Below are 26,434 nucleotides of genomic sequence, written 5' to 3' on the forward strand. Positions count from 1 at the left end.
TCTTGTAGGTTTATAATAGACAACTTGTTAATAAAACTAAAGCTCACTGAAGTAGAATACTTAGATACAATACTAACAACAAAAAATTTAATGATTACTAATAAACCAAAGAGTAGCCAGCAATAATTTTTTTAAGGCAGACATTAATGTCATTATGTTTTAGAACTGTTATCATGCAATATGCCTTGAGATTCCACCTGACTGCTAAATTTTCAGCTGATATTTTTAATACTGTAATAAGCCACGACTTACAAAAAGGTTATGATTTTGGGCACATTTTGTAAATCACTTTCGTGCTAACTTAACATTGGACCAAATTAGAACTATTTGAATCTTTCATTGCAAAAATGCTTGAAAATTCTCTTTCTTATTACAATCTGCAGAAATAGTATTTTCAAGTCTCTTGAACATTAAATTTGATTTTGTTTTCAATAAATTATATTGTATTTAACATGCATGAATGAATGAATGAGTGGGCTTAACATTTTTTGACATAGAGGTCATTGGAGACGAGGAGTGATATGAAAATGAAGCATTGTTTGAACGATTAGCTGGGGGAAATGAGAATACCAGCTCACTGCAATGTTTGTTAAGTTTCCTACTTGTGAAATATTGAGGTTCAACCCTGCCTGCAATTGAACCTGTATCGTCTAGGTGGGAGAAAAGTTATCTCGTGTATTCAATTGGTTACCATGTTCAGTTATAACCAGCAGTGCAGGTATGACCATTTAGTAAGTCAAATTAAGTAATAAATCAGCTGCAACTTTCCTTAACATCAGTGCACAACAAGGCTGTTTCTCTGTTTGAGAAAAATTTGACATTTAAACAATATTTTAGCAAGTAGATGTTTACTGAGTGCATCATAGGAGACAATTTAACAAGCAGACAGCTGCCCACAGCTGGAAGAAGTAAACATGCACAATGGCCAGCAATCAGTTTACATTGACACACCTTTTAAACATCTTTGAAACTGGTTTTTCCTAAGTTGAATGTTTCATAAGTCGATGCATATGTTTGTTTTATACATGAGACTCAAAAACATCAGATGTTTAGAATCCTTAACAACTTACAGTTTAAAAATAAAACCAAAAAATAATAAAAGAAATTACTGCTGCAATACTTAAAAATTTGGTTATATTTATTCTGAAAGATTTAATTTTACAACCTATCAAAGTATTTTTTTTCTTCTTTATATTTTGGAATGTCAGAAGTACAATTTTATTGCAGGGTGTATGTAATGTTTTTTACTGTTCCAATCCATCTTATTAGTAAAATACCTCCACAGATATATTTAGAAGATTTACTTTATTTGGAGACTTGAAAATGGTACCTTACAAGTTTAAATCTTATTATGCCACAGACGGTTTAATTTTCATTAGAAAAAATTATAGTGGATTGATATTGCATGAGGGTTTTAATTAATTTATTTAAAACCATGTATAATATTTAATGAGTTATGTTAGTTTAGGGGGTATGTTTATTTTATTGCTTCTGTTTGATCACAGGAACTTTTGAATCTGTTAATTGAGAGGTTTAACATCCCAGATCCTTCTTTGGTGTACGAAGAAGATAAGGATTTCCAAGAAACTGATAAAACTGTCAAAAATTCGCAGAGAGAAGACTGGAAAAGATATAGGAAAGAGTACTGCCAACCAGTTCAATTTAGGTTTGTGCTATAATATTTAAATTTTATTTAAATTTTTTTTTTCAATGTAGCAGTTTATTAGAGTTTGTGATGTTTATAAAAGTGTATTTTTAAGGTTTTGACATTAAGATTTTTTTTCTTAATGTGGCACTCATTCATGTAGTGGCACTCACCATTTCAGTGCTTCGATAGTATCAATATGTGAGTAATTTCTGTAAATTACTGACTCTTATGTTTGAGTACTTTGAGTACAGAAGCCAATAGCTGGATTATGATACTCATATGCAAATCTAGAACTGTGACCTTGGTGGTTGTAGATAAGCTACTGTTTCAGCATTTTTTCATTACCCAAATTATTTAATATATGCAGACATTCAATGGTCCGGAATGCCTCATGATCCAGCATCAGTCAGCTAAGCAAACTTTAAGTAATGTCTCACACACCATATTGATTTCTTTTTTCATTTTCTCATTATTACTAATTATTAGGGCTATTTCTGTAAAAGCTATACATCTCTTGCATTTGTTATTGTCACAAACATCTTCAACAGATATTCACTAAGTGTAATATAGTGGCTGTAAGAAGGTGCGCAAGTGTTTGTAATTATTTTCATTTGTGTGCTTTTTCACACCCACTCTATTACTGTTAGTTAATATCTGATGAAACATATTTGTGACAGAACAACAAATGCAAGATGTATAGTGTTGAATTGACAGAAATAGTCCTTAATTATTAGAAATGACTGGAAAATTAAAACAAAATTATCATGGCACATGAGCCTCCTCCTTAAGCTAAAAACTATAATTTTGAGCTTAAGTTGAAAATGTTTTACAGTACTCTCATAAGTGGTAGTCAAAAGTGATCGGCATGGTTCGAGATCGCTCGGAATTTAACATACAAACCTTTATATTGTTTTTCCCTTCATTTGTGTTGAAATGTTTATCCTTGTGTTTTTATTAAACAGTATTTGCTGCCAAACACCATCGTACGAGATGTATTTGCTCTGCAACTTAACGTTTAGTTATATTGGGAGATATCATCTAATAATCCAGAAATTTCTGTAATCCAGCACTTGCATAGTCCTGATTGTGCCAGGTTATCGGAATTTTACTGTGTGTTGTTGTGCATGTGTGTACCTGTGTGTATATGTGTGTGTTTGTGTCTGCATGTGTTAGTATGTGTGAGACTGTGTGTCTGTGTAGGTGTCTGCTTACGTGGGCACGCGCGCGTACGCACACACACACACACACACACACACATACACATACACATACACACACACACACACACACAAAATCGGTGAGTGGTATTAACACTTGTGATGACTGTTTTAAAAAAAATAGTAATAATATAATAGATGTAATACAATATTGAAAAATATACATCATTCGTAATAATTTTTTGAATAAAACCTCTCAAGCTATGAAAGGGATGGAACATGTGATCCAAGCAGGGAATATAATTGTTTACTCTGCCTGTGACAGTCTCCACTCTAAGCGCTCATGGTCGATGGAGTTTGAGAAAGTGATTCACGGATATGTGAATGTGCTTACTGACTGGAAAACATTTTGACATTTAGTTCCTACGGGAATGGGACTGGCTGATGGTGGTGTCCTTTTAGGACATGGAGGTTTTACCCTTGTATGTAAGGGCTGGAAAAATTAACATCTATTTATTTTATTAATAAGCATCTGTTATTGGGAAATTAGCATTTTTAGTGCAACTTATTTGAAACATAATACTTACATTGTAAATATTTGTAAACTAAATATTTATATACAAAATTGCCTACAGATAACCCTCTCAAGTTTGTAACAAAAAAAATTCTTTGTCTTTCTAGATTAAAACCACAAAAAAAAAAATGCTTATATTACTAAAAAAAATTGATAGTGCAATATACTAGCAAAAATTAAGTTGCAGATTTAATTCATATTTCATAATAATTCATAATACACAAATAAATAGGATTAATTGGGTGGGGCCTATATTTTGAAGTTATCTCGAATGTGTGTGTAACTTGGCTATGTCACAGACACATGTCAATATAACGAAATATGCTGGCCATGAAAACTAGTATAGAGAAAAATTACTATAAAATCACCATATTGTTCAAGTGTAACATTTGGAGGAATGCCAAATACCTGTAGTAACTGCTATGGTTAACTTCACACTCCTGCTAAAGCAAAATGCAAGAGAGTGGAGCCTGTTTTGTTTGCATCCTATATGCCAACTATACACCTTTCATCTGTGGGATCAGAGAATTGTAGCATTGCATGATCCCTGCACTCCCTAACATTTATGAGTATCTTGTGAGAGTAATAAATACATATTATGTTTTGTCATTCATAGGGATCAGCTGGTTATGTAAGTTCAGGGTCACAGGGCATTAGTTTTGTATTTGTATTTTATCATTGGATATATTCTTGTAGTTAATTTTGATTGTTTGGTAGTTTATCTAGAGAAGCTTGGTAACTATGTATTTTCTGATTTTCAATTGGCTGGCTAGGTTACTGTTTGTGTGTGATTTTCAATATTTTCAATTTCATATAAATGTGCCTTTTATAACTATATTTTGTTTCAGTGTGTGTTGGTGACGTTTTTAGAATGTAGGTCAGTGATTTCTGAGAAAAAAAGATAAAGGTGTGACACTGAGGCATCAAAATGATGATACTTTATCATATCCCGTGTTAGATAGATACAGAGACATTCGCCAGGACCATAGGAGAGCTCTCTGACCAGGGAATTACAGAGTAGTATTTGTAAGAATAATCTTCGTAGCCAATAGGAAGGCAACTTTTCCATGGAAGTACCCAGATTTGTACTGTTTTGTGTGTTTTTTGTACTGTGCTTTGTTTAGTTCGTCATTGTTCAAGTATTGTGCTGAAAGGACGTGCGTGGGCGATGGCTCAAAAACAATATATTATGATTGCTTAAGGGCAGAAAATTTAACGTCTGGGGTTGGGGATGTTTACTGCTTTTTGTGATCTTTTACCGGAAATTCACTTTAGCATAATGTCCGTCATCATACGGCACAACACTGTTCCAGATTATAGGCAAAACATAACAAAAAAAAGTTTGTTGCTTTAAGAAAATAATTCTAACTGAAATATTATCAAAATGTCAGATTAAATGGTTATTTATTACTTCTATTAAATCCCACGGTTGCATACAAACTCACATTACAAGACAAGGAGACAGTACATGTTGTGGCATTTAAACGATAACTAAAAACAAATTTAATAAGTCTCGGTGCGGGCTTAACACCTACGACTGCAGTCAATGAATTCTAAATAAAAAGTCCAAAAATGTTTATAAATTGGTGCCGCCCGGACTGCAGCCATGAAATTTGCTTCTCAACTACATACTTATATTATTATTCAAGCCATTGCCCTGCCCACAACTTTTCTGTTCCAAGATCACACAACGACCAACTGGACGACCTGACTACGTCCATCCACGAAGGAAGGAGGTGGTCACATGTCCCCCACAGCCAATCACATACAAGCTTAAGCAACACTTTCAAAAATCAGCCAATCAAAGCACAAGTTGCAAGAAATGAAAAAACCTCTGCATACATATAACTAGGGGCTTTTATTCTCTGTCTCTATCCAATTCTTATGATATATTTGGACTTGAGTTACCATGCTAGGTGGGAAACTACCATTTCTGTGTCTCTTGCACTTCAGGGCACACCTGCCTCTTTCTCATTATAACACTGATGTAATTTACCATCACATTGCATCATTATGCTTTATAAGGATAATATAAAACAGGTAAAGAAAAACATTAACTACACCTGAAAATTTAACAAACCAGGTAAATAGGTAATAACTTTCAGTGGCTTTAAAAGTTTTAATTAATTAATTTAACAGAAATACTTACAATCATGAACTAATGAGAAATAAAAGAAAAACAACACATTGTTAACCTCTGAAACATTCAATCAGTTAATTAGATTGAAATAGAAAACCTAATGAAGTACTGAAAATTATGAAAAAAAAATTATATATATTACTGTTTTATAGGTTAATAAGGTAAGGGACTGTAATGCTACAAAATCTGCAGCTAAGATGGTGGACTTCTTGTATTTGTGTATTAACTGAAAAGTTGATAAATCTTCATTGGCAGGCATAAATTAAAATAATTAAATTATACATACGGATGTGTCCTAGATATGCAAAGTACAAGTATAAGGTGTGTCCGGTCACTAAAAGTACAAGACAGGGTTCTTTCTTTCTTATGAAAAGATACATTTTGTACAGAAATTTTTAAAACTTACTAAAATATGTAGCAGTTATATAGCAGGTTTAAAGAATATTTTTAAAAATAATATTTTAAACTAATTAGCTGAAAAAAATTATTTATTAAAAAAATTAGCTAACTTAGCATTTATGTTGGTTATTAGCACAAAATAGCATCTGAAATGTAAATTAGCATATCAGCTTCTAAAGCAAGATGCTAATTTTCCTGCCCCTCTTTATTACTGAGTTGTATGCAAAAGGACATGTTTTATCAATTCTAAGACTTCAGTGATTTTTCGACATACACTGTATTTCAGTATGTTCTTTTTATGCAAATACAGCATGCAATATCTTTTGGCAATGCAAATACTGTAAACTTGACAGTTGACTGTAATTATACCTTTAGACTTTAAGGTATCAAATACATTATATTTGGTTTTTAAGCCTACTTTTTAGTAGGTAACACTTCTTTATATTACCATTCCTATTAAGGGAGTTGTAAAAACTTAATTTTAAAGGTTGTACTATTAATATTTAAGAATTTTTGCTATAATCCTTTTCTTTGAAACATAAATTTTTATAAAATTTAGACTTCTGTTACAGATCACTCTTAATGGGTGAGACTTGGTTAATCCATAATTTATTTTTTTAATTTACTATTGTATGGTCATGGGAAATATGTTAAAGGTTTTGTGACCATTATAAGTTTATTTATCTTCTGGTAGTCGAATGTTTGTATTTAATTTCTGGGGTTACAGTTTTTATGAGCTCTTGAAGTGTAATGGTTTATGTTAAAAACTTAAATTGATATCTGAAATGCTTTTCTTATCAGGGTTCTTAATGTAATACGGCATTGGGTGGACCATCATTTTTACGACTTCGAGCGACAACCAGAATTACTTGAGAGGTTGCATGCTTTCTTAGACACAATTAATGGCAAGTCAATGCGGAAGTGGGTGGAGTCTGTTCTGAAGATTGTTCAGAGAAAGGTGAGTTAAGTGATTTTCTTAAGCATTATCAATATAATTGTTAACATCAACTTTGGCTGAAGTCTTCCAACTGTGTCCTTTATTAAGAGTGACTTGTGTAAACAATGAATAGGGATGGTGCAAATTGGTCATGTTGTGAGTAACATGACGCACAGTGAACACCATGAGTCCTTATTTGTAAACACAAATACTAGTTTTTTCACCTTAGCTAGTAATTTGGACACATAGCTAGTAAATTGACAGGTATAAAATTTATGCTAGAGGTGATGTGATATCATCTTTGAACACGTTTTATCAAATGACATACCGTAAAACGGGGTTACTTGAAACGGTGGGGTAACTTGAAATGATTTGGGACTTTTCAGGATAACATGTTGGTACCACTGACCTGTACCATGTTTTCAGTTATTGTGAGTGGTTTTTGAACAGCAACAGTGTAGTGATTACTTTGAAATCATTTAAGATGAAATACTAACTGGTAAGTGTAGTTGTTTATTATTTTAATCCCTAAATTAGTTTTAGCCTAAAAATGTTGTTCTGAAAACTTTGATTCCACAGACCAATCTGAAAAAGATAAATCACTGCAATTCGTTTGTTAACATAACCCTACCTGTTGTTTACATGATTACAAGGCTGTTCTTTCCCTCTTAATTACTGTCAGTTATTTTATTTAATTTTTTTACCAAGATGTCAAAGGTGGGGTTACTTGAAACAGTAACAAATTGTAAACCTGGATTCCTTACAGTGTAAAATACTGTTCAGACACACGGACCCCTAATAGATCTGTTTTTTTTTCCTTCTTCCAGATTTGCTATGCCAAGAACTTATAAGAGAGTGCCAGGAGCTCGGCACTACAAGGACTTTTCCAACGATTTTTTAAAGAGTGCTCTTACAGAGGTAAGAGAAGGATTTTTGTCACTGAATAATGCCAGTAAAAAGTATGGCATATCAGCTGCAACTTTAAGTAGAAAGATGAGAGGATTGCATTCAAAAAGTGTTGGACGACCGACAACCTTAATTGAGGAGTGCCTTGCTGAAGGTCTTATTTTAGCTGGTGAATGGGGATTCCCATTAACCCAATATGATGTTAGGGTGATTGTAAAGGGTTTTTTAGACCGACAGGGTGTTGTTGAAAGACGATTTAAATCCAACATGCCTGGAATTGACTGGGTGAAACAGTTTCTTGACAGACACAAAGATATTCTGTCTGTTCGTCTTTGTCAAAATATAAAAAGAGCCAGAGCAGGCGTTGGTGTTGAAGAAGTTGAGGGATACTTTGAGGAACTGAAATCTTCTTTAGATGGAGTAGCACCTCAGGCAATATTGAACTACGACGAGACAAACATGACAGATGACCCTGATAAGAATAAAGTCATTGTTAGAAGGGGCTGCAAACATCCTGATAGGATTATTGATCATTCTAAATCCAGCACATCTGTTATGTTTTGCGGCTCAGCCACTGGAGTTCTTTTACCACCATATATCTGCTATCGTGCAGAACACTTGTACGACACTTGGACGGAAGGTGGCCCCAGAGGAGCACGTTATAATAGATCTAAGAATGGGTGGTTTAATCTAGTTGTCTTCGAGGATTGGTTCTTCAGCACAGCTTTACCTCACTTTAAACAGTTCGATGTTGATTCTCCAAAAGTACTGATTGGTGATAATCTTTCGAGCCACATTTCACTAAAAGTCATTCAAGAGTGTAAAAAATTAAACATTCGGTTCATATTACTTCTTCCTAACACTACACAGTGGTGTCAACCCCTTGATGCAGCTTTTTTCAGGCCCTTAAAGAGGAAATGGAAGACTATTCTTGACGATTGGAAAACGAAACACAGAGGTCCTGTTCAAAAAGATCAGTTTCCTAAGCTACTGAAAAGGTGTTTAACTGAGTTGGAAGAGAATGACGCTTGTAAAAACAATCTAATTGCTGGATTTTCAACCACCGGACTTTGCCCTCTTGATACAAATAAAGTATTGAAGCAACTGCCTGGGTTCCAAAATGTGAATGCCAGTGATGAAAATAGACGCAAGTCAGATTGGTCAGATTCTTTGAGAGTTTTTCTTGATGAATTTAGAAAATCAGAGACAAGTTCTCTGTCGAAACCAGGCCAGTCCGAGGGATTCAGCTCAAAGAAACTAAAAAAAAAAAACGTCTTGCTGTAAAGCCAGGAAAAAGTGTTGGTGAGGATGATTTTACAGAGCTAATACAGCCTGGTCCTTCTAAAATTCCAGCAGCAAAAAAAAGAAAGGAAACTGTACATAAGAAGACAATATCCAAATATTGCAGTGAAGAAGAAAAAGATTATTGGGCTGATGATCCCCAATCACTTACAGCAAATAAAAGTTCCAACAAAAGTATGAAACGAAATTTAAAGAAACACAAACTTTCAGAGGACAGCAGTGATGATGATGATGGTCACTACTCTGTCCATGATATGAGCAGTTATTTTGAAGTAAGATCACCTGAATGTACTTCTGAAATTGAAAAAGATGAGGAACCTCCTCAGAAATATGGAAACTTTTCTAACCTTCATAGTTTAAAACCAGATGATTTTATTGTGATTTCTCTGAAGTATGATAAAGGGACCAAAAAGGAGACATCAAAGCAATTTGTTGCTCAGATTGTGGAGGATACTGGGAAGAAATATATTGCAAAGTTTTTGAGGCGATCCACAAAAGCTGCCAACATTTATACATTTCCTACTCAAGAAGATGTGACTCCTGTGAACAAGTGTGATGTGATTTGTTGTGTAATTCCTCTTTTTACTAGGAGGGGCCGATACTGCTTCCCTTTAGAATTTTAAATATTTGGACAGTTATCTCTTAGTTAAAAAATTATTACTTGTGTGAGTTTTTTCTTAATCATCATTTGTTAAATGTTTCATTTTTATTTCTTGTAATATGTAAAAATACAAGTGTTTTTGTTCCATTTGGTTTTGAATATTTTTAAAAATCTTCCTTTACTGTTTCATGTAACCCCAAACTATTCTAACTTGCAAAAGAGCAAGTTTAATATGAGATGGTATTGGGTGTTTCAAGTAACCCCATCCGGTGGGGTAACTTGAAACACCCATATTTTATTTTTTTCCTACAAAGTTTATAAATATTTTTGATCGCAACATAGTACAATGTTTTAACTAGACCTAAACTCATATTTAGGCACTACAAAAGTTTAAAAATATTCAACTGCATCAAAGTTATTAAGCTTCAAAGTTGAAAACTGTTTCAAGTAACCCCGGTTTACGGTATTGAGTTGATGACAGATTTTCAATAAAGTAAAATAAAGTAAAGGCTATTGTGCCTTTGTGACTAAAATAAGGATTTTTCCTGTTAATTTTTTTTTGGGGGTGGGGGTGGGGGCTGGCTACTAGGTAAAGCTATAATGTCTGAAGGCTATGAATAAGCTCATTGGTGAGTTATGAGCGCTTAATTTAACTTGCAGTGAACCCTGATATAGTACAGTTAAACATTTTCCTCATCATGATTAATATAACATTTGTTAGGAGAATTGTTTCAACTTTGGTAACATTAGTTGTAATTGTGCAAGCATTCTGCCTTCTTTGGATTAAAATGATAATTTGGCTGGGAGGGTAAATGTTATTTACTATAACCCAGATTAATGACTTATAACTGGAATTTAATTCCAATGTTTATCATATGTAAAGTTCACTTTTTGTTTTGAAGTGAAGGTCATTGCATGGAGAAAATTATGGATCATTTGAAGTAAAGGTTGGGTTAGTAACAAGTATAATTTAAGTGATTTTCTTGAGGCAACATTCAAACAATACTCTAAACATAACCATAAATGTTAAGTAGCTTGTTTAATGTAGGCGTTGATAGAAGAAATGCTGCTTATTTTCAGCAGGACATAATACATATAAAATGTTTCCTTCGTGTCTCTTGTCGATTTTTTCTTGCTGGCTACTTGCAAACATAGTTAAGCAGGTTTTGCAGTTCATGCTGCAATGTATTTTAAAACTATTCCATTAACAAAATAAGTGTAACCGTACCAAAAAGTCCATAGTACCGTATGCTTTTATTAGTTTTGAGTAAATTACCATTACCACTATGCAAATCTTTTGCAGATACTAGTTCAGAATGAACCACATCACAGTGTTAAAGGCTGGCTATCTCTTGAAACTGGTTCTAAAGGTTAGCTACTAAATAAGTGTGGAAGCTACCGTGCAATTGGTTGACATAAGTACACTTTTTTTTCTCTTTGGCTTGTACAAAGTACACAGAAGAGCAGCTCTGGACTTCATGATTTCAAGCACAATGGCACAATGCTAATTTTACATTACTGTTTCTAGTTTTTCATGGTTTGTTTCTTAAAATTTGCTGCAAGAGAATCACAACTACATAATATGTAACACTACTTCTAAATATAAAACAAGCAAATATCATAGCATAGTAATTTTTTCTATATTTGCATATTATGAGTTGCACTAGAAAAATCTATTTTAGATAGTAATATCAAAATTAAAAAGTTGTTTACAACTTACAATATAAGAAAATTTAATGATGATAAAATTACTCTTTTCAATAACCTGCTACAGAAGGAGAACTGGCACGAGGTATACTCTCAGAATGACTCTAATATGGCGTGGAATGTGTTTTCCAACACATTCTCACGGATATTTGAACGAGCCTTCCCAAAAGTAACAGTAAAGGATAAAAACAACACTTCCAACAAATGGATGACTAGAGGACTTCACATTTCATACAATAGACTTAGATCACTCTACCAAGAAAAAAGGAGAAATATAAGTGAAAGTCAAAAAATATACATTAAAAATTATGAAAAGATATATAAAGAGTTAATTAAGACTGCTAAAAAGCTATATAATAATTATATAATAGATAAAGCACCTAATAAGTGTAAACAAATGTGGAATTTAATAAAACAAGAAACTAAACAAGGTCACTGCCATGTAAATCTATCTCTAAAAATAAAGGACTGCCTAGTTGAAAATCCAATAATAATTGTCAATGAGTTTAATAAATTTTTTACAACAGTACCTCATGAACTAGTAAGGCAAGCTGACCCACAAATAGCTGATATTACCATCCCTCAAAAAGACAAAGGTTCAATAAACATAAACCAAGAATCTATAATTTTCAATCCAATTACTGAAAATGATATACTTAAAATAGTAAATATTCTAAAAGCAAAGAATTCAGCTGGCTTAGATGAAATACCTATGACCATAATAAAAAAATGCTGTCATGCCATTAAGTATCCACTAACATATATTTTTAATCATTGTTTACTAAACGGAGTGTTTCCTGATAGGCTAAAGTGGGCTAAAATAATCCCGATCCACAAAAAGGGAGAAGCTACTAGTATGACCAATTATAGGCCTATTGCAGTACTTTCTTCTTTCTCAAAAATTCTTGAAAAAATCATTGCCCACCAGTTAATAGCATTTTTAGAAAAATATAAAATAATATCACCAAATCAGTTTGGCTTTTTTAAAGGGAAATCAACAGAACAAGCAATATATCACTTTATAAACAAAGTAGTTGACTCTTTCGATAAACAAAACCATGTCTTAGGTATTTTTGCTGATCTCTCTAAGGCTTTTGATTGTGTAGATCATAAGTTGTTAATTACAAAATTAGAATCATATGGGGTAAGAGGAGTACCACTTAAAATATTTCAATCATATTTACATAACCGTTATCAAGTTACAGCACTTACTCATAGAAATAACAATGGAAGATCAATAGAATACATTTCGCAAAAAAATCCAGTAACCATTGGTGTACCTCAAGGCTCGATATTGGGGCCAATATTATTTATACTATTTATCAATGACCTTCCACAAACAGTAAGATTAATTAAAGGTGAAGCAACTATGTTTGCTGATGATACAAGTGTAATAATATCAGGAACTGAAAAAACAGATTTTATAAACATAACAAATACAGTGATAAGTGAACTCAATAATTGGTTCCAAAAAAATAAACTTGTCCTCAACATTTCTAAATCCACTATAATGAAATTTTCACGGTCAAAACATTTAATTCTGGAAGACGAAATTAAGCCTATTGGAAACAGAAAATTGGAAATTAAAAATGAAATAAAATTTCTTGGTTTAGTAATTGATAAAAATCTATCCTGGAATGTGCACATAAACACTATTTCTAAAAAATTAAGCACTATGTGTTATGCTATGCAAACCATTAAAAATATTTGTTCGACTCAAGCTGTCCGAGCTCTATATTTCTCAAACGTTCAATCTATCCTTGAGTATGGTATTATTTTTTGGGGAAACTCAAGTAAAGCAATTAAATTATTTCGCCTTCAAAAAAAAATACTAAGAATAATAAAAGGTAAAAATAAAAAGTACCATTGCAAACCTCTCTTCAAGGAACTAAACTTTCTTACACTCCCCTCCTTGTACATATATCATACCATATTGTTTGTAACTCAACATATAAATTTTAAACAAAATAGTGATATACATGAATATAATACCAGGGGTCAAAATAAGTTACAGATAGTAGGGCATAGAACCAATATATTTGCACAAGGCCCGTACTATTGTGGCATAAAATTAATTAACAAACTTCCAAGACAGATGATAAATACTAGAAATGATAAGAAATTTAAAAAGGAATTAAAAGAGTATTTAACTAAAGAAGCGTTCTACTCTGTTAAAGAGTTTTTAGATGGGTGATTCATATTTTTTGAAAAGTGATTATATTAAATGCTCTGCAAATATAGTTATTGTATCTGTTTTGTATATTAAATGCTCTGTAAACATCGACTATTTATGACTTGTATCTGTCTTGTCTTGTATCTATCTACATATGTATATAAGTCCCACTTTTGTTTTTATTTTTTAATATATGTTATATAATTTAATGTATCAAAACTGTATAATAATTGCTACTGTATATGATTTGCTGGTAGCACCATGACAAAATATCCGCTGTACTGAATTTGAGTTCTGTATGTGAGTGTCCTATGTGTTTTGTATTGACAACTCCCCTTCAGGCTGCCTGGAGAAATGGAGGCTTATAAATAAATAAATAAAAAAAAAATAAAATCTGGAATATGCAGTCATCCAAACTTGTGCAGGTCCTTAGCTGTTTTGATTATTTAAGTTTTACAGTACATAAACTATTTCTGAAAGAGTAATTATCTTACAGTTAATATCTATGAGAAAATTAGACTTCAAGTGATGCCGCTTATAAAATTGGTTTTGTTTAATTTGTTATAATTCTGAAACTTGATATTATTTTTTTTTAGTCTGATCCAAATGAGGTACAGCGGGAAATAACATTTGCATTTGACCGCAGTCCACCACCAGTTGAATGGCACATACAGTGTTCAGTGGAAGAATACAACATGCTTACGGTAAGTGATAAATTGGCAGTATTTAGGTATTATTAGAGAAATGTTGTTTTCACTGTAAGGTTTAACATTTCTTAGCTGTTTCTGATCACTGGGAAATGTAAACTAAACTGTCTTTAAAAAATGCAATAAATTTTTGTTATGCCCCTCGTGCCTCTAAATTAAATTATTTTAAATTAATTAAAAAAGCCCTTGGAAACTGCTGGGTTCAAACATATTGAGGCAATTAAAGTTATTGACCAGAGGTGGCACGAGGTGGAGAACAAGACAATTTGGAACTCCCTGCACACAAGCAACTTGGGAGCTAGTGGATCGTTAAAGAAAATAAGGTATATAATAAATAAATAAACACTACGCAAGTAGCTTGGTCTATAGGTTCCTGGTTTTATTAAAAAAATGTAAACAATTAATTCGGTTTTCCATTTGTTTTGGCATTTGTAACTTTCCCATTAAAGGGTATTAACAATATATTTAACTTATTTGAAAATAGGCCGGCCCGATATTATTAAAACAACACATATTCAACTTTAACAAACGACGATTACATAAACAAAAAATTTGAAGTATCACACCAAAATTTGATTTGTCCAATGATAACATAGATAATTAGTTTCCTTGATTCTACATGTTCTTGAGGATTAAGTTCTTAAGTCGCTGCTCGCTGGTAGGCTACTCATTCTTTTAATGTAGTTCTTAAATAGAAAGGGGGGATATGTTTATTTTACATTATCACCCGGGTCTTCACGGTAAGACGTCGGGTCGGGAAACATCTCTTCTAACGGGAATCTGAGCTCGAGTTCCAGGACAACAAGCTGGGAGCAATTTGTCTCCCCAGCACTTCGACCCTGTCTGAAACACAAGTCAAATTCAAAACGAATTAGACCTGCTTCCAGACAGTCATACACAGTCGGCGCGAAAGGCCAACCAACGGGAATTTGGGGAGGAGAAAAAAAAAGGTCGGATTACTCAGCAAACAGGGTGTAGATTCCGGGCTCACGAGATGTTCTCGCGCGCACCGAGATAACGCGGATGACACGGAAGAAACCAAATTTTTAGTAAAATAAAAAAAAATTGAAATTTAACCAAACATGACTTTTTCTAATGACTACTCCTGACTGGCTACTGTACAAATGGGATCACATCCCTCAAGACCGCTGACTACATTATTAATAGAAGGCGTTTCCGTCGTAGCCGAAACAAGAGACGGAGAGAAGTTTCGCCCGAAGTGCTGCGCGGTTAGTAGCCAATGTCAGAGTCCCCTCATGGAGGACCACGCTCCTAATTAAAACGGGCGCTAAGGCCCTAGGGGGAGAAGGAGGGGGAAGGTTCGGTTCTAGGCCAAAAATTTCCGAAGGCGTCCGAGGCGGGCGTGACAACAACCCGACATGCGTGCTCTCTACCGGTGGTAACAGGAAGCTACAAAGAATCGACTTTAACAGGACGCGACTAGAAAGCATAGTGCCTTATGGCGTAGCAGGTGGTGCACTATGGCGGCCTAAAGGGGAACTAGCGGAGGCGGTGAACTGACCCGCCGCCAGGTGTCACTGGCGTTGTTTCTGCTCGCTGGCCACCAGGGCCGAAGTTGCTTTTTCTGCCGCTAGATGTCGTGGAGGTATCTGTAGGACCAGGGAGAATGTCCTTGAAGTTGGCCATCGTCTTGGCTAGGTTCACGTCAGGTCACTGCTCCTAGCATAATTTCTCAGAACTAAGGGGGGGGGGGGAGGGGAGGGTGGACAGATAACGCCACTAAGCTGGGAATGGAGGTCCACTGGAGACCCGTTCGTGACGAGACTCGCTATTCTCAGCAGGCCTCTAAGAAGTAGCAGCTTGCAGCCCACAAGCTGCTCTATGCAATTTTGGTCATGCAGGGAATTAATATTACAAACCCGGGACGTGACTGCAGGCGAGAGATATTTCAACCGGCTTGCCTTGGTCCACATTAGACTAGCAAATATCAGATAGGTCCCTGAGAAAGGTGCGGTCCACTGGCACAAAGTTTAACTATGTGGCGTACACCGGCCTAACAAAGAGTAAATTACCCCTTTAGTAACCAGATAAAATGAAAAAATAAAATTTCCAAAAATAATTTAAAATTATAATAACAAATTTAAAAAGGTGTGGAAATTCCTAATTTCCGGCACATTTTTTTTAAATTTTTTTTTTAATTCGTGAATTAATTTGCTGAAATATGAATTTAATTTAGTTTTAATAGTTTTGTGACCGAGTTTTACTTATTTATTTTAAGTTTTACCAGGTGAGCCACTAACCAAACCCCTGTTATATTAACTCTATTTTATTTATTTATTTATTTATTTATTTATTTGTAATTGTAACATGCCAACTAACAGGACAAAGCCTTTAATGGTAGGCACACAATTAGACACAAATACACTCACAATAATAAACATAAATGAAAAACACAAAACAATACAATATAATACAATATAAAAACAAAACACACATAACAAAGACAATAAAACAAAATTCAAATGTTACAATTTCGACAACACAGAACTAAAACACACATGATCATTAAGAACTAAGGAAAATAATTAAAGTCTTTATCAAATTTATTAAAGTTGGTTATTAGCTTAAAGATAAGATCATTATTTCTGTTAACTGTACATAATGTAAGTTAAACGACTATTAAAAGGAGGTACTCTTAAACCGGTGTTGTTAAGTATTACAGACCTGCCAACTCTCACGATTTTGGTGTGAGGCTCACGATTTTAAGGTCCATCTCACGCCCTCACGCCAAAATAGTGTTTCCTCACGATTTTTCGGGGCCCCAAGATTTTGTTTGTAAAATTAAAAAACAAGTTTTACGAAAGCTTACAGTAACGAGTTTCCATCAATACTCGAGTCACGTAAAGGAAGCAATTTTGCGTTTTGTAGCGTGTGCCGTGCTGATTTTTCTATCTTGCATAGTGGAAGAGGAGACGTGAAACATGTCGCTACAAAAAAACACAACTAACACGTGAAGTGTATTGCTTCCAATTAAAAAATTAATTTTGCTGTGAACAGTGATAATAGTGTTACACGAGCAGAATGTTATTTTACATCTTTTTAGTTGCGGCCCTGCATGATCACTACACGACAGCGCTAAATTTAGTTCAACTAAATTAATTCTGCAACCTATAATTTGTTGAAATAAATTTTGAAGCAGATACCATGTAACATATGTACAGGTATGTCACTTAAATTTAATGATTCTGATTTGTTGTTTTTTATATCTAACCTGTATTTATGGGCCTGAAAATTGTTATCGAGGACCTCATGATTTTTTAAATTTGAATGTTGGCAGGTCTGAGTATATATTTACAGTTCAATGTTTTAGTATAACAGTTTTTTTTATAGACCCAAGTAATTCTCTTCGACTTGAGAGAGATATCAGATTGGGTAGAGGAAGATGTTTTTGATTAATAATATTTAATAATTTATTCTGTATGTTTTCGATTTTCATATTACCGCACATATTGATGTTGTTCCAAATTACTGAGCAGTATTCTAGTTTTGACCTTATTAATGCTAAATAAAGAGAGAGGATAGAATCAGTTTTTGTAGCATAACATGTGACATATTTAATTAAAGCTAATTATATTCGGGGAACTAGAAATTAAATGTTCAACATGTTGGTGAAAGAACAATTTAGAATCTAGAATGATACCTAAATCTTTGAGAGAAGAGGATTTCTGAATTAAGGTGTTGCCTAATTTATAATCATATTTGATAGGAAGGTATTTTCTAGTAAAGGATATTATTTTTGTATTGCTTTTGTTGAGGGTCACAAGATTTGCTTTACACCAGTTATTAATTTCATTAATGTCAGTTTGTAATAATAAACAGTCATTAAAAGAGAAAATTTTTCTACTTATTTTTAGATCATCTGCGAATAGAGTGCCAAAAGAATGATTCAGAATTTGAGTAATGTCATCAATAAATATGTTAAAAAGTAAAGGAGACAAGGTACCACCTTGAGGAACTCCAGAACTAGCTATAAAATTTGAAGAATTAGAGTTGTTAATAGGTACAAAAAAAGTTCGATTTTTAAGGTAGCTAGAAAACCAATTAACATAATTGACACTAAGACCGAAATTATGTAACTTGCCTAATAGTAATGAATGGTTTAGAGTATCGAAAGCTTTAGCAAGATCAAAGTAGCAGGCATCTACCAGACCCCTGCTAATAACTTCATTAAAAATAGGGTTAAGGAAAGTAATTAGATTGGTGGCTGTGGTTATTCCTGATCTAAAGCCATGTTGATTACTAGATAAATGATTTTTTTAGTTAGAAATTAGTGATTTTAAAAACTATTTTTTCAAAAATTTTAGAGAGATTATTAATAGTGATATTGGTCTATAGTTAACCACATTAAATTTGCTTCCGTTTTTATGAATGGGGATGACTTTTGCAATTTTCCATTTATTAGGAAAAACTTGGGTTCTTAAACTAGTATTAAATAAATGTTTTAATAGGGGTACTAATAAATGTGAACAATCTTTCAGAATAAAATTAGGAATCCCGTTGGTTCCTGTAGACATTGAGGGTTTTTGAGCCCTTATGCCCCAAAGCACAAGGCTGTCAGAAACAGAGGGAACAGATATTGTATCAAGGAATGAATTTAAGGTGGGAACTTGGTAATTGACATTAGAGGACACATAACACGTGAAACGTATTCAGCAAATACATTAGTCAACACCACTGGATCACTAGATACGACATCATTAACTTTTAACGAATGCTGTTCATGATAACCGTTTTTTATTAATTTGACATAGCACTAAAACTTCTTAGGGTTGTTCTTGATATTATTGTTAGTGGTTCTGGTCCAATTTATTTTATCACGCTTGATAAGATATTTGGTTTGTTTTCGAAAGAATGGAAATTTAGTATAATAGTACATATTTTTGTTTCTTATGTAAAGTTTGTGAAAATTTTTCTTGGATTTTAAAGCTTGAATTAAGTCTTTTGAAAACCAAACAGGGTATTTAGATGGTTTGCTAATGAACACAGGGATGAATTCATTAATATTGTGACATGCAAGTAGTTAATTGATCAACAAGATAGTTAACATCAGTAGATTCATAGAAATTTGACCAATCATAGTTTTTAACAGCATTGTAAAGACCAAGATAGTCACCTTTTATATAGGACCTAGAGAGACTAGTAGAACTGACCACACAAGGAATGCTGTCAGATATTTTTATAATTAAGGCAGAATGTTATGGGTCTTCAGTGACGAGTGCTTCATCCGCATGAGATACTGAACATTGCGAAATGTTTGTAAAACAAAGATCTAAGAGGTTTTTGGATGATAGGATTGTGTTACACTGAGATAGACCAAGACTAGATATAAAGTTTATAAGATATTGTGCTTTAGTCTTGATGTGCGTGTGCACGATGTTGGTAGTAAGATTATTGGTCCAATCAACACCTGGGACGTTAAAATCACCAAGTAGCACTAACTCATCTTGATAAGCAGCCAGTTTATCTTCTAAAGTCTCAAAATAAGATGAATAAATATTTGGAGATGTTTGGGGTGGTAAATATATATTGCCAATTATAAAGGATTTATTCTGAGTCATTTTAACTTTTAAACAAACAGATTCAATTCCGGGGTAGTCCAGGTTAAAAATAGGCTGAATAGAAGTGAATTTAAACTTATTGACTGCTATCAAAACACCGCCACCACGATCTTTAGAAGTCAGCAAGGCGTCTCTATCATTTCTGTAGATTGAGTATTGATCCGTGAAGTAGTGGGAATTAATGCTAAGATCGTTGAACCAGGTCTCAGTTAGACAGATAAAATCATAATAAGAGATAATAATGTTTTCATAGAATTCTTTTCATTTAGTTCTTAGACCACGGACGTTTTAATAAAAAAAATTCCAATTCCTTTGAAATAGGATACACGAAAACAAATTACGGTGCTCCTCCTGGCACCGGAGACAGGTTCGTTGCAGTGACACCAGCTGATAAGGGCTTCATGGGGATGACGGTCTTGTCAGTGCTGACAGAATTATTTGATGTAGAGTCACTGGTAGCAATTTGTTCCGGGTGGAGTTTACCGTAGAAGGGACTAATTAAGCACCCACTCTGCCAGAATACTATGTTATTTATTCTATTAAAATCTTCAAGTACTACTATGTGAAACGAAGCATAAGAATCGAATTTGGTTCTAAGTTTAACTACCTTAACATGTGAAAGATTGAGTTCATTAGTTATATAGTCAACTGTCTCGTTTGCATGAACAGAAGGATCAAAACGAGTAACAAACAGTGCTTTTGTTCTTCTCGGAACATGCTTGGCGACCGTTTTAAGGGTGGGAATATTTCTTATTCCCACTTGCATCGGTGTTTTATTTCTCTCTGGCTCACGCTTGGATTCTGTATTCGCATTCATTTTGAATTTTCGTGCATTTTGCACAACGGTGAAGCAGTCAGAGTCAGCATGTTGGTTGGTGTGGTTGTTTTTGGTGACATCACTTTTTTCTCGCTGCGTCGGAAGTAGGTCACTGGACGGACGCCCGTTACCAGAGACGCTCTGTGCTGCTACACGTTGAGTTTTTTTGTCGCTCGAAGACTTCATTAATGCCTGACTATAAGATATCTCACTTTTATTTATTACAATCAAACTTTCTTTTATTGAGATGAGTTCTTGTTTAATCACAGCCGTTTCAGAGCGGGAGTCAATAAGCAGACACTTAAGTTGAGCGTTTTCATTTTGAAGAACATCAACTTTATTGCAAAGCAGTTCAACCTTTTTAATTAAATCATCGAGTTTATGAGCATCTGGCTTCATTATTTCCAGCTTGGTTATCTCCAACGTGGGTAGTTCCTGAGTTGCACTAGTACTGGAACCAGATTTCTTGGTCAGCGATCTAAACATTTCCATGTTGACGACCTGCACTGACTTAAAGAGAGAGGTTCATTATGGGGCAAAGAACCCCGGAAATCAGGTTGATCTAAGATGGAAGAATTAATATTTGACACCAACAGACGATGTTAAACCAAAATAGTTCAAGATAACCGACGATAGAGGAGCGCGCGCGCAGACATCCGTCGGCTATGTGTAAACATCTTAGCTCTTGGTATACAGCATTTGATAGGAGTAATTTCGTGAAAATAAAATGGAAGTGGAGGAGCGTAAATGTGTCGCAAAGATGGCGGGCCCACATGTAGCAACATAAATTTGTATATAGTCACTTTCATAAACAAATGTATTGGTGTGCCAGATGAAACATTATTATAGTGAAACTACCGTGGAATATATTTGGCAAACTAAAATAATCATACTAAATGTAATCAAAAGTTTTAAAATACCTAATAATCTAGCATTACAATGATTTTAATACATATTCTCCTCCTAAATTCCCAAAAGGCTTAGTAGCACACCGGTAAAGTGGCGCTTGGTATCCTCAACGTGGTTCATTGGGCCATGCTTTTGCAGTCCCTAGACTTCACGGTAGATCACGTGCCCAGCAAGAGTTACGAATTTGCGGAAGAGCTGTCCCGCAACCCAGATGACACGGTGTTGAAGCTCGTGATGATGCCTCCTGGGATGAACTGTTACCGCACATCAGCGGACGGCCAGTAGATGAGCTGGGCGCACACAATCACCATGCGACCATCTGCACTGTTTACAGGGACGACACTCCAACACTCCCGCCGGAGGCGGAAATTGATGATATCGATGAGTTCGTGTGCGCAGTACAAAGAACAAATGACCACTCACAGGCCTTAATACGTAGCTGCGCGGAGGGCATGCACGAAGGCTATCGAGTCATGGACGGACATCTGCAAGCACGCCCCACTGGAAGCGAACACCCTTGGTGGACATTCACGTCGCGCGAGACTCGAAGCCAGGAGTTCCCCATTCTGCACGTGAATCAGCTTGTCGGACACCCGGGTACAGACGAGACCATGAGAGCCATTCGTGAAGCATTCTACTAGACAGGGCATAACCAGTACATGCATAACAGTGTGCAACGTTGCCGTCACTGCCAACGCCATAAAACATGGCGCCCCAACGGGAAGGAACAGCAGCTGCCATGACTACCCACGGAACCGTTTCATACGTTAGCATTGGACTACCCCACACCCCGAGGGAAAAATTTTTCTACTGGTAGTGACGGATGGCTTCACACGGTGGGTGAAGGCCTACTCCCTGTCCAATGCCTGGGCAGGAAACATCGCGCATGCACTCGAGACAGAGTTTTTTTCACAATGGGGCTACCCCAGGGTACAATTTTCAGATAATGCCACGCAGTTTTCAGACCGATGATGGTCGGAATTCTCCGTAAATGGCAACACAATACCGGCATATCACCCAAGGGCCAATTCGACTGAGTGGCGCAACCAAGAGATCAAAGTGAATCTCCGACTCAGCTTATTGGAGGACCACTCCCAATGGGACACACACACACCTGGCATAATGTTCTGTACATGCCGCCAGGTCAATGCGACCACGGGGGAAACCCCAGCCAGGCTAGTTTAATGATGCAACCTCCCGCTGCCGGACCAGTACCGTATCGACAGGAGGAATCCAGATTCAATGGACAAAAACCCAGAAGAATACACTCGAGAGCTAACGGGAACGCACGAAGCCGCCCGGCAACACCAAACCACATACTTGGCTCAGATTACCCCATTACGACATGAGCCCACCCCCTCTGACACCCGGCCAGTTTGTCTACGGACGATTTACTTCGACTGTCGGTGGGAAACCGGAATCACTGTGCTGGACTAGCACCAAAATGAATCTGGCTGATGCCAGTGATCAAGACCATAGGCACCATGGCCATAGTAGTGAAGTTCCTGTCAGGGCGAACCGCAAGATATCACCGGGACGATATTGGTGTAGTAGATAAGGAACCTGACAAGGTTGGCGACAAACCCAGAGCGTCAACACCCGTGGATCCCAGGCAAACTGTACAGCCAGGTACTTCAACCCCTACAGAAGATGCGGAAGGGAAATTCTGGGGTTTTCCGAAAACCAAGGAGAAGCGCCCTGTACCAAACATCCACAGCACTCTTCTCCAAAGCTGTTTTCAGAGGGGGAGGACGAAATGACGTCTTTCCACGGGTTCGACGAGGCCTATGTAGGGGGGGGAGGGAATCCGGCATGCATCCCATCCCCCACCACAATAATGTGGTAACTGGAGTAACGTTACTAATCTATTAACATCCGCCATCATTAAGTATCTTTAAACCTTTTCTATTCATCTTCGAGGCCTACCCCAGCAGTAGATTGTTTTACCTAATTGTTTAAAGCTCCCCTGACTGTTTTATCTTTGTACTTTCGATGCCAGGCCATGCGGTGTCATGGTCATCATTTAAGCTGGAATACTTGCTGTTGGTAATATTAATTATTTTATACATAACAACTCCTCATTGTGTGATTACTCAAGAGTTTTGTCAATGCACGTGATGGCCCCTTAAAACCTATTAGTCACCCTGACTCGCTCGTATTCATCTCTCGACCACGTGCTAACCAGTACAGACACTGAGGTGTGTGGAGCACCTTAAAACCCCACTGGCAGTCGTCTTTGCTCATAACATAGCGTGCCCGCCGCTGAGAACAGGCCGGTAAGTTCCAGTGCATCCGCACAGGGGGAAATTGAGCCTAGCTCTTCATGGGTCACGTTACGGTCCAGAGACAGAGTCGATAGCCCACAATAGGGTCCACATGGTGGCGCCCAAGATCTCTATTTATGCTGACTCAAAATGCCCCCCCCCCCCTCCCTCTCTCTCAATAACCACTTTGAATCCCTTTTACATAAATACAGTGTCGGGAGTAGTCAAAAACAACCTCATTTCCTTGTAGCCAATAGACTCGTAGAACAATTTCTACACAAAGTCCTTTTACTTCTAAAAACACAATCTATATTACTGCCTCTTCTAAATTTATTTCCAAAATTACTTGTCTCTTTACATTTTTTTTCTTATACCAGTGGCTCCACAATATTAACATTGGAAACTGCTAATGATTAGGTTATTTTATTATCAAGTGAATTAAAAAATTCTTTTGACATGGCAGTCACTTCACTACTTGTCAACTAACATATTTACTTTTTCATTTTTTTCAGTTAATTACGCTTGAATGTAGGGACATGTGCCTATTATGCCTTACAAAACTTTTGATTGTTCATGAGTATTTTGTAACAAATCATCTCTATCTTGGTAATTTTGCAAAACCTAGACGCTGCTCCTAGTCCACCTGCCTGGGAGGGATCTGAGGCCCGATAATCCCTACTTACCTTTTTAAATTACAGTTCTGCATTTCTTATACCCTCTCATTTGCTTATCTGTCCTACTTCTGACATTCCTGCATATCATTTGCCCTACCCTCACCTTGACGTTCCTGCTGCTGCTTCTGCTGCTGCTCCTGCTGACGTCGTTCCTTCCTCCACCTGGGTAACTGGTCGTTTCCTTGCCATCCAGGTCACTGTGGCTGTCTTACCTCCTCTGGCTGACCTTCGGGTTGGTGGATTCTCTCCCTGGGTAATCCTCGCTGCCTGCCCTGGTTTTCTGGCTCTGTGCCTCTCAGCCCTTCCTCCCACTCGTACCTCCTGTCCAATGTTTCAAGCAATGCAATTACATCAACACTCTTAGCCCTAGCCAGCAAAATGCAGTTTTTTACTTATTGTTATAAATGGTTCACATGTGAGGAATAAACATTTCATCAGTAATTTTATTATTGAAAAATTTTACTGCAAGTACATTCTTTGAACATATGGGGCCATGGGGTCATCCCTGCTTTGGTGCTTTTCTGAAAATAAATATTGCAAAAAATCATCTTGAACGTAAATATCCCAGTATTTTTTCAAAAATGGTGTCTTTGCATGAAATGTTTTCCACTCCTTCTTTTGCATCGCCCACTGTAATGCTGCCCCATCCAACTTAGTGATGAACAACTCAACCCGCTGTTCATCCGAACCCTTTAGATAGCCAAATACCTTTTTATATTTTTTTATGAATTGTATTGGAGTAGCCCTCTTTTGTTCCCGAAATATTTTGGTACTGTTTTTTCAAACTCATTCACTTCATCAACTGTTAGCACTGAACTCTTATACCTCCATTTAAATCCCTTCTAATTTTGTTCCATTTTTCCTTTACCCTTTTAAAACATTCCTTGGCCACCTCATCTCGAAACTTTTCGAACCTAATGTCCAATATTTATATTTTCAGTCAATGCTTTCACAACATTTATTTCTAAATTATTTTTAAGTTCCTGGATATTTTTCATATTTATATAATTGCTCTTCTCATTATCATTAACATTACCATGAAATTTTGTGATTTAATTTTGGTTCCTGCCAATGTCATCCTGTACCTGACTATTTATCCTTTAATCTGCAATAGTTCTTTATTTTCCTCTGGATGAGACATTTTCCTCCAAATATAAATCTGTTCTATACATGTTCTCAACCCAAATATAACCATTTTCTCCCTACAAGAATAAAAAATTATTACATCAATCATTCCAGGATAAAATTACTGCAATTTTTGCAATGCTGCTTTAGAGGGTAATCAGAATTAATAACCTGTACTCCAAAATATCATTTTCAGAATTTTATCACTTACTTTACACTGAAGCCTCTGCCCTAAAAAGTTACCTAAAGTAGGTCAACATGTCAGAATTTAATCAATATATGTGTATCTTGTGTAAGATGAAATGTTAGAATTATAATATTAAAATAACATGTACATTTTACAGCAGAATAAGTATTAGGATATTAATATAACTAACAATAAGGGTTAAGCTTGCAAATCGCATATCAAAGATTTCGGATGGTAGATAACATTCTCTAAAAGAATAATTATTCAAACTGAATAATTTTACAAATTGTTATTCTGACATTTATGTATGCTTTTTCACCTGAAAGGTGCAAGCCAGTCAACTTCCATTACAAACGCCTTATTAACATACAACCCAATTCACATGTTTCCAGAATATCAAAACTGATTCCTGTTCGAGATAATATCACATGACTTCCAGCTGGTGCAAGACTAAAATCTCAAACAGAGTGCTCCCGGGGGGGTTAACATTCGAGATGTTTTTTTTTAACACATGGGAATTACACTGATAAAATTGAAAATCACAAGTCTATTGCTAATAAAATTCATTAGAAACCTTACAAGTTATGTGATACGCACAGATAAAATTTATAGCTTTGGCTACAGTAAT

General features: G+C 35.5%; 1 protein-coding gene across 5 annotated transcripts in view; it reads left to right on the forward strand.

Moving 5' to 3' along the window:
* Positions 1-26,434, forward strand: part of LOC134529327 (protein son of sevenless) — a 386,073-nt gene that overhangs the window by 182,741 nt on the left and 176,898 nt on the right. For 4 of the 5 annotated variants that reach the window (XR_010074532.1, XM_063363274.1, XM_063363275.1 and 1 more), the window contains exons 14-16: positions 1,506-1,666; positions 6,720-6,876; positions 14,141-14,248. Coding sequence is in view for 4 of the 5 variants with exons in the window: in XM_063363274.1 (XP_063219344.1) it covers positions 1,506-1,666; positions 6,720-6,876; positions 14,141-14,248 (426 nt within the window). In the remaining variant the exon portion in view is untranslated. Of the gene's footprint in view, positions 1-1,505; positions 5,971-6,719; positions 6,877-14,140; positions 14,249-26,434 lie in introns of those variants that run through there. The other variant, XM_063363277.1, reaches the window with a different exon arrangement.

This window comes from Bacillus rossius, chromosome 2 (genome assembly GCF_032445375.1).
Source record: "Bacillus rossius redtenbacheri isolate Brsri chromosome 2, Brsri_v3, whole genome shotgun sequence".
Lineage (NCBI taxonomy): Eukaryota > Metazoa > Arthropoda > Insecta > Phasmatodea > Bacillidae > Bacillus > Bacillus rossius.